General features: G+C 36.1%; 1 protein-coding gene across 2 annotated transcripts in view; it reads right to left on the bottom strand.

Moving 5' to 3' along the window:
* Nucleotides 1-8,926, bottom strand: part of STXBP5L (syntaxin binding protein 5-like) — a 526,662-nt gene that overhangs the window by 235,673 nt on the left and 282,063 nt on the right. For both annotated transcript variants that reach the window (XM_006864137.1, XM_006864138.1), the window contains exon 9: nt 5,273-5,351. In XM_006864137.1, coding sequence (XP_006864199.1) covers nt 5,273-5,351 — 79 coding nt within the window. The remainder of the gene's footprint in view (nt 1-5,272; nt 5,352-8,926) is intronic.

An 8,926-nucleotide genomic window follows, 5' to 3' on the forward strand; every position in this document is an offset into this window, starting at 1 on the left:
AACAAGCAGACAATAATGAACTTAAGTGAAGGATAGTTGTGACTTAATGATCTACACCTCTTGCAGCAAGTAGCCAGGTTGGGCTTTATGCCACATAGCTTCCAAGTGATTTAATGAATACCTTTATTATGAAAATAATAGCACATTATGTAGGATAGAAAGTTTATAATCTTATAGTAGAAACAAGAAGAAAGTTTTATCTCATACTGGGAAAGGAGATGAAGGTCAGTCTGAACATCACAGAAGTATTTTTGTTAAAGTTGTCTAATGACCAGGTGCAAGAATGTTGTGACTAACTGTAATAATTCAAAAAATGATAAAAGTGTCAATGCATGTACTGTGTAATTTTAAGTATAAAAAATAAAGACTTGCTGAGCTGGGCTAGCAGGAGGAACTGGCAGAGCTAGGAGAAAGAAGTAGAGGGCAGAGGCAGTAGAGGCAGAAGGGAGTAGAGGCAGAAGAGGCAGAAAGACGTAGAAGCGGCAGAAGAAGCAGAGAGGAGAGAGAAGGCAGAGGGCAGACAGCAGAGGGGACAGCAAAGAGCAGAGGGCAGACAGCAGAGAGCAGAAAGCACAAGCAGGGGCAGAAGCTGGAGAGAATAGCCAGACAGCACAACAAGTTGAAAAGCCTTTCAATTGTATTCATTCATTTCTTCACCCGACAATTCCGCGTATTTGCTCGTGTCCCACGACCCTCGTGGGGAGTAGGAACTCCCGCATAAAGGATTCATGCAGGTTAAGCAAGTTGTTCAGGGTCAAATAGATTCAAACCTAGTCTCTAAAGCCCCCATTTTTTTTCCTTCTAGTCTAATGCTTCACAAACTATGAAGTCTAACTTTCTTTTGCAGAACAGTTTCTTTTAAAATGTTTAATAACTTCACAAGCATTTGCAATCATAGTTCCCTTATGAATTTTATATTCATGCCATATTATTAAAGATTCTGATAAATCTTACAATAAAGAAACCAGTCTTCTAATATATCTTCTAATGCACAATCTTTTAATTTTAATTTTAATCTGGTATATCTTCTAATGCACAATCTTAATTTTTTCAAAACTTTGTTTGACTACAGGTTGCCTCTCCCTCCCCCATGAATACCATTAGTGATTAAAGAAAGGCAATTTGGTAAATGCTATAACACACTAAAATGTCTGCTTTACTAAATACAAATGTATCTATTAAGAGATACTTATCAGATGGATTCTAATAGAAGAAAAAAATAACCATATCACAGGCAATGTCCTCACACATAAATAAAATAGTAATAAAAAGGAACAAAATATCAACACACAACAACTTGAATGAATTTCAAAGACATTATGTTGAGTGAAAAAAGCTATTCTCAAAATATTATATACTATATGATTACATTTATATGACATTCTCAAAAGGTAAAACCACAGTGATGGAAAATAGATGAGTGGTTTCCAAGGGTCATGCATGGAGAAAAAGTATCACTATAAGGAGATAGCAAGAAGAACTTTATGAGCTCATAGAAATATTCTATATTTTGATTGCAATGATGGTTACAGAAATCTCTAACTGTGTTAAAATTCATAGTACTTTAAGGGGGAAAAAGGCGCCAAAATAAAAGAGAACAAACAGCATAAAATTTTTATCTCATAAATGCAACAAGATTAAACAATAAATTATATAATACAGCAAAATAATATTTAATGCAAACGGATTATTTAGGATGTGACAGGCAAATTGTGAAGCACTTTAGGTGTACTGTTTTAAAAATTCTTGTGCTATTATTATCCTTACCTATAGCTGGATATAAGGAGCTCTGGTAGCATAGTGGTTACGAATTGGGCTGCAAACCGCAAGGTCAGTAGTTCGAACCTACCAGCTGCTCCACGGGAGAAAGATGAGGCTTTCTGCTCCCGTAAGGATTTACAGTCTCAGAAACCCTGCTCAGGGTCATTATGGGTCGGGAACAACTCGACAGCACTTAACAACAACAATAGCTGGATATACTGACACTTGGAAATGCTATTCACACATGACACCTTACATATACAGGGACCACTAGTTTACATCTTGCTTCTGCTACTTTTTTGAGAAGTAAGTTCAAAAGCAGTCACTAATCTTTTCCAGTTTAACATACTAAGTACAGTGCCTGGTGTATAGGAATAAGTTAATAATGTTATATTTGTTGTTGTTTTTTAATGTTTATTGTGAATTATGTGACAGTATACATGGGAGAACATTAGTTTTACATTCATCCTATCGTATATCATTTCATTGCCATGGTTACAATCCCCTCCATACATCATCACCCAACCAAAAGGTATACACTACAAGCCTGCCACTCGGTTGTCAGTACACAGCCCCTTTCCCTCTCTAAAGTCCCCAGCTGCTCCATCTCTCCACGTCATCTCTGCCTCCATCTCAGGCATCACTGCTTCTATGGGTAGGATCCTGCTCTCTGCTCTTCTCCCTTGATGCTCCCAGGGACCTCTGCTCTTAGACTGCAAAGTTAATCACTCCCCTCCTTGCTACAAAATGTCTACCTTTACATTTCCAACCCTCACAATCAGTCCTGATAACAATTATTCACTATTGTATCATAAGAGACCTATCCACATTCATGTCATCAGCCCCGCCTAGACAGATTGGATACTACTCAGTGGAGATTCTACCTTCCTCCACACCCTCTGGATCTAGGTTCCCTCTTGAAAGCTTGTAAGCCAGTCACTTCTTGCCTTTGTAGCCCCCCATTTTGGGTAGCCAATGTCCAAGTTGTCCATCCCTGTCCTCTCCATGTGTGGAGGGGGTGGGAATGATCCTGGCTATGAAGATTTGTTTCCTCTTTTGAGCTACTGCATCCATAGGTGTAGGTCAAGTTCATCAAATTGTATCAGATTACTCTTTTTTCCTCTTCTTTCTTCTAGTTGAGCTTTGATCATCCAGTCATTAAAGCCAGGTCAAGTGGGTATTATCTGCAAGTGTGGGTGTTCTTGTGCATATGCCCTCTCTTCTTACCAGCTGGACGCTTCACTCTCCACTCTAGTCCTCTGTGGCTATGTCACTGACTCTGGGCCAAAGAGTCCCCAGGTCTTGCCACACTGCTGGCCAACCAGGTCTCCACCTGGCTGGGTTCACAGGAATCTATTGTACGTTGTAGGACTTAGCTCACAGCTTCATTGCTGCTTTTCCCTCACTTTCCCTTATCGGTGATGAACATGGTCACCAATCAGAGCGTGTATTCCCATTGAGTCTTAGTCTTGGAAGGGGGTTAGCTCTGAGGAGACACGACCACTTGCCTTGATGCCTCCTGGGCAAGCAACTTGCTTGTTCTTGTAGTAACAGTCAGTCTGCCTATATTGTTTTGTATTTTTCCTGTAGGTCTTTCTTTCAAGAAGTATCTTCTGTTCTTCTAGCCACTCCAGGCTGGTCTGCTCATCCTTTCAAGTGGAAATTTCCCACCTCTGAAGATTCTGGATGTGGTTCAGGATTCCAGCTATGGTCTTATGTGATGCAGAGGCTCCGCAAGAAACCTCCTTCACTAGGTACATTGTAGCCCCAAGTTAATAATATTTTGACTTAACTAAATTGAATGTTGCTAAGGACCCTCATGGAAATGCTTATTCAGAAAGCTTTTGAGCAACAAAAAAGATGTCAGAAATTCCATAGCTATGTACTTTATCATGAAAATCCTCCCAGGCCTTCATACAAACTAATTTGGCTTCCATTTTCTTAGTCTATAGAAAACAAAATACTGGCTAATATAGATTGCACAGTAAAAACAGTAAGAATTATTAATAACTAAAAAATAAAGAAGAGAGAAAAACTTTTGTAAAGAAATGCACAAGTGAAAAACCAGAAAACAGACCACAAGTTGATCAGAATAGTTAATATAGTGGCTCCGTGTCTCACTAGTCCTTGGAACACATCAAAGTAAAACTGATGCATATAATAAAGAGCCTGACATCTCAGGAATGTTCAAATTATAAATACTGTTTTAAGAAAGACAAATACATGTAACATAGTTTGTATTTTCTTCTAGAATGATTATATTTGAAAGCTTCAATATTTCAACTATATTAAAATATAGAACTGTGGACACTTATATCAGTTTATGGTACCATCAGATTGAGCTAAAGAGGTGTTGTTATATATAAACTGGAAGAAAATGATAATTTTATACGATTAAAAGTATAGAAAATCTGCTATAAACTAACATTAAAAGCACTTTGGCCTCTAGGAAAATATTCTTTTGTGAGTATATAATTAACCTAAAATAGAATTATCTAGTTTATAGCTGAAATAAAGTTAAGATTTACACAATGTTTGTTACATAATTTTAGATCAGCATATTGTTACCAATAATTATTATAAATAAAAGAAACATTGTTGATATACAGGATATGGCTACTATATTGTTGTTGTTAAGTGCCATCGAGTCTGTTCCAACTCATAATGACACTGTATAGGGTTTCCAAGGAGCAGCTGGTGAGCTTGAACTAGCTATCTTGCAGTTCAAATGGCTTTGCAAGTCTGGCACATTAACCCACAGTTCCACACCAGGACTACTATATAAAACACAAAATTTTATTTCTTATTTAAATTTTCATATAATAAAATTTAGCACTCTTACTATGTAAATATAAGGAGCTCTGGTAGCATAGTGGTTACGAGTTGGGCTGCGAACCTCAAGGTCAGCAGTTCGAAACTACCAGCTGTTCTGTGGGAGAAAGATGAGGCTTTCTGTTCCAGTAAAGATTTACAGCCGCAGAAACCCTATGGGGGATCACTATGAGTCGGAACCACTCCACAGCACACAACCACCACCACCATGCAAATATGCATAACTCTTTCACTTTCCAACTAACTGTAATCTTTCCAATTTCAGAATGTAAGCTCCAAAGGTTCAGAGACTTGGTTACATATTTAATTCTTTCATGTACAATATCAGTAGGCCCATAGTTTTTGCTTAATAAATACCTGCTGATTGATTGATATTTCTAATGTGCATGGCCAAAAGTTCTATAATTGTTAGAATTAACATAAATTCTACTCATCTGAATACTCTTAGGCATTTTAGAATAATGAACAGTTGTTACTTGCAATATTCATAATAATCATTAACATGGCAAGACCTATTAAAAATAGGAAATTAGTTATTTTTAATGTAGATGATTCAGTCAGTCAAAATAGTTATAATTTCATAAAAAATTAAGTAATACATGAACATTAACAGCTATCTAACTTTCCTCCTTTTTTTCTTACACACTATTTCTATATTCCCCAAAGTGAAAATACTTACCTGTTTCTACAGGTCTTGTATTCTACTTTAAGGATTGGTTTACAAGATTCAGATTTTCTTCCTTCTCTTTGACTTTTTCCTAAGGAAAGAAAAGGACTCTATATCAAATCTGATTTAAATTCTGCTCATCCATGAGATTTTTTTTTTTAAAGGCCTAAATGAAGGTAAATCAAAAGTACTAGTAATGTAATTATATAGTTGTCATGATTGAATGAATGCACTTCTATGCATCTTAACATTCTGTTGAATTTACAAATCATTTTAGGAGCAAGGTTGGTGGTTCAAGCTCACTGGCCGCTCTTGGAAACCCTATACAGGGTTGTTATGGGTTAGAACCAACTCAAGGGCACTTAACAACAACAACAACAAGAACTGACTGGGCGTACTGGCAGTGCTGTAGGGTAATCACTGGACTGCTAACCACAAGGTCAGCAGTTCAAGTCCACCAGCCATTCTATGGGAAAAAGATGAGGCTTTCTGTTTACATAAAGATTTACACCGTCAGAAACTCTACATAGGGTTACCATAAGTCATAACCAATTGATGGCACTTAACAACAACAATTGACTGCTACAAAATGAAGTTACAAAATTATCTTTTATTGCTTTATATTTTTTATATAGGTATCTAATATTATGTAAAAGTATTATTATAATTATTAAGTTTAAAGGTAAAATCAGCAAACTTTAGAATGAAGATAGCACACATGTACTTTTTTGCATAATAAAACATGTTACTGTGAAAATCAGTATTCAATGCCAATATGTGTTGTTGCTGTTGTCAGGTGCCATCAAGTCGGAACCGACTCATAGCAACCCCATGCACAGCAGAACGAAACAATGTCCGATCCTGGGCCAACCTCACTACCGCTGCCACACTTGAGTCCATCAATGATGCCACCTGGCTGATCCATCTCGTTGGGGGTCTGCCTCTTTTTCTCTGACCCTCCACCCTACCCAGCATGACATCCTTCTCCAATGGTTTTTTCCTCCGGACAATATGTCCAAAGTAGGAGAGACGAAGCTTAGCCATCCTGGCCTCCAAGGAGCACTCTGGCTGCACTTCTTCCAAAACAGATCTAATGGTTCTTTTGCCAGTATATAATACAAACTATTGTTGAGTGCTGTCAAGTAGGTTCCAACTCATCATGACCCTGTGTAGGGTTTCCAAGGAGCGGTTGGTGGATTTGAACCACTGACCTTGTGTTTATCCTACAGTGCCACACTAGGACACTTTTAATATGCTGATATCATAAAATAAACTATTAAAATCACGAATTTTCACCAACTTCATTTAAAAGAAAGCATTAGGCAACAAACAGATACTACAGTTCATAATTTAAAAATTTTAAACTATATTGTTGTTGTTAGGTGCCACCAAGTAAAACAGTTTCTTACATAGGAAGGGTTATATTATTTAGAATAGCTAAAATTTTGAATAAAGGATTAAAAAAAAAGAGAAGGAATTGTACACAGAGTCACTTCTGTAACATATGTAACCCTCTAGCTATGTTTTTGGTTATAATTGTCTCATTTTCATTAAATGGGTGTGCTTTTTTGAAAGGCTATGCTTATTAATTTTTCTATTTTCAATACATATTTATTCTATAAACACAGCTGTTTGTAGACACACATATATGTTATATAAAGAGACATATATGTTGAAGTTTTAAGGACAGTTTCAGAATGTTGTTACTTTCTGTGAGCAGCCTCAACTCATGTTAATCTTATGCATTGTTATATATTATTAAATGCCATCGAGTCAGTTCCAACTCATAGTGACCCTGTACAGAGTTTCCAAGAAGATATCGGTGGGTATGAACCGCAGTCCAGTGTTTATCCTACAGTGCCACACACTCCTAATCTTATATATAACGGAATAAAATTTGCTGAGTCCTGTGCCATCTTCTTAATCATTAGCCGTACATCTATGGTTATATTCCCATTTAGGAACGGGTTTTTTTTTGTTATTATTTTAGTGAGGAAGTATTAGTATAGAGTGTGTTTTTAAGTCACTCTCTTTTTTAAAAGAGCAAATTAAGCAACCAGCAAGGAAGCAGAGCTAGGGGAAGACAGATGACATACCACTTGAGGATCACCAAGGAAGCTGAGAAAACAAGGACATTTCCCGAGAGCCAAAGTAAGAGAGAAAGCCTTCATCTAGAATTGACCACGTGAATTCAGATTTCTAGTCTCTTAAACTGTGAGAAAATAAATTTCTGCTTGTAAAAGCCACCCATTTGTGGTATTTCTGTTAGAGTTGTTGTTAGGTGCCATCAAGTTGGTACCAATTCATAGCGACCCTTTGTACAGCAGAATAACTGGATAACTAAGACAATTTGTTTGGGAAAATATCATTAATTCAGTTTGGGACATGAATATTTCAAAGTATTGATTAAGTCTCCTGATAGGGCTATCTAGAATGTAAATTAGAATTTTGAACTTAAGGATAAGAGTAAGAATTGGATTTGCTAAATAACATTTTACAAGAATATGTTTGTCCCAAAGTAGCGCTGCAGGATAAGCAATGGACTAATTGAAAGGTTGATAGTTCAAACTCACCAGCTGCTCCTTGGAAATCCTAAACAGGGTTACTTTGAGTGTGAACCAACTCGACAGCACTTAACAACAAGAAGCTGTAAAATATATTCGTATTGTCATGAATTGTTTGTTGCATTATTACTTGGTTTATATTCATAGGACTGTAGTGATTTCTCCTCCCCTCTGTCATTCTGCAATTGGTAATTTCTACTCCCTTTTTTTCATCATTAGTCCATTTATTTTTGTTTTATCAATTGTCTTGAATTTTTTTTTTTTTTTAAACAACTTTTGGCTATGTCAGTTTTCCCTATTGCTTGTAAATTTTCACTATCATTGATCTCTTTTTATTTTCATAATTTCCTTCTTTCTAATTACTTCGGGCTTACTTTACTATTCTTTCTCTATTTTATTTAGGCAGAATTGTCTATTTCTTCCTCATATATGTCAGTTTTTCCTTCATAAAAATTGTGTTCTGCTATTAGTTGCAAGTATGTTTATATTTATTACATCTTCCTGATTGACCTTTTTATCATTACAAAATATATCCCTCTTTACTTCCTTTTATCACTAAGGTCTATTTAGTCTGATAGTAGAATACTCCAGTTTTCTTGTGGTTGCTATTCTCTTGATATGGCTTCACCACACATTTACTTTAAATCCGTTTTTATCTTTGAATCTAAAGTGTCTCATGGTTGTTACTGTTTTCCTTGTAATTTATGCCTTTTGTTTAGATTGTTTAAAATTTCACACTTAATATTATTATCTTTAGAGTCAGCCTTAGATTTACCATTTTTCTTTTTGTCTTTTATATCTCAAGTTTGTTTTTGTTCTACTAGTACACTGGTGTGGCACTGTGAGTTATAATGCACTGGACTGCAAAGTCAATTTGAACCACAGGATGGTTCAAACTCATCAGTCACTCCTCAGAAACCCTACACAGGGTCACTATGAGTCGGAACAACTCAATGGCACTTAACAATAACAACAACAAGTAAAATTTTACTATTTTCTGTCACATAAAACAATTATTTTATAATGTGGCATTTAAATGTTTTAGTGATTTTTTTCGTTATATTTTTCCAAGGAAACTTTTTTGTGGCTGCTCTAGGGTTTG

The sequence above is a fragment of the Chrysochloris asiatica genome, unplaced genomic scaffold (genome assembly GCF_000296735.1).
Source record: "Chrysochloris asiatica unplaced genomic scaffold, ChrAsi1.0 scaffold00061, whole genome shotgun sequence".
Classification (NCBI taxonomy): domain Eukaryota; kingdom Metazoa; phylum Chordata; class Mammalia; order Afrosoricida; family Chrysochloridae; genus Chrysochloris; species Chrysochloris asiatica.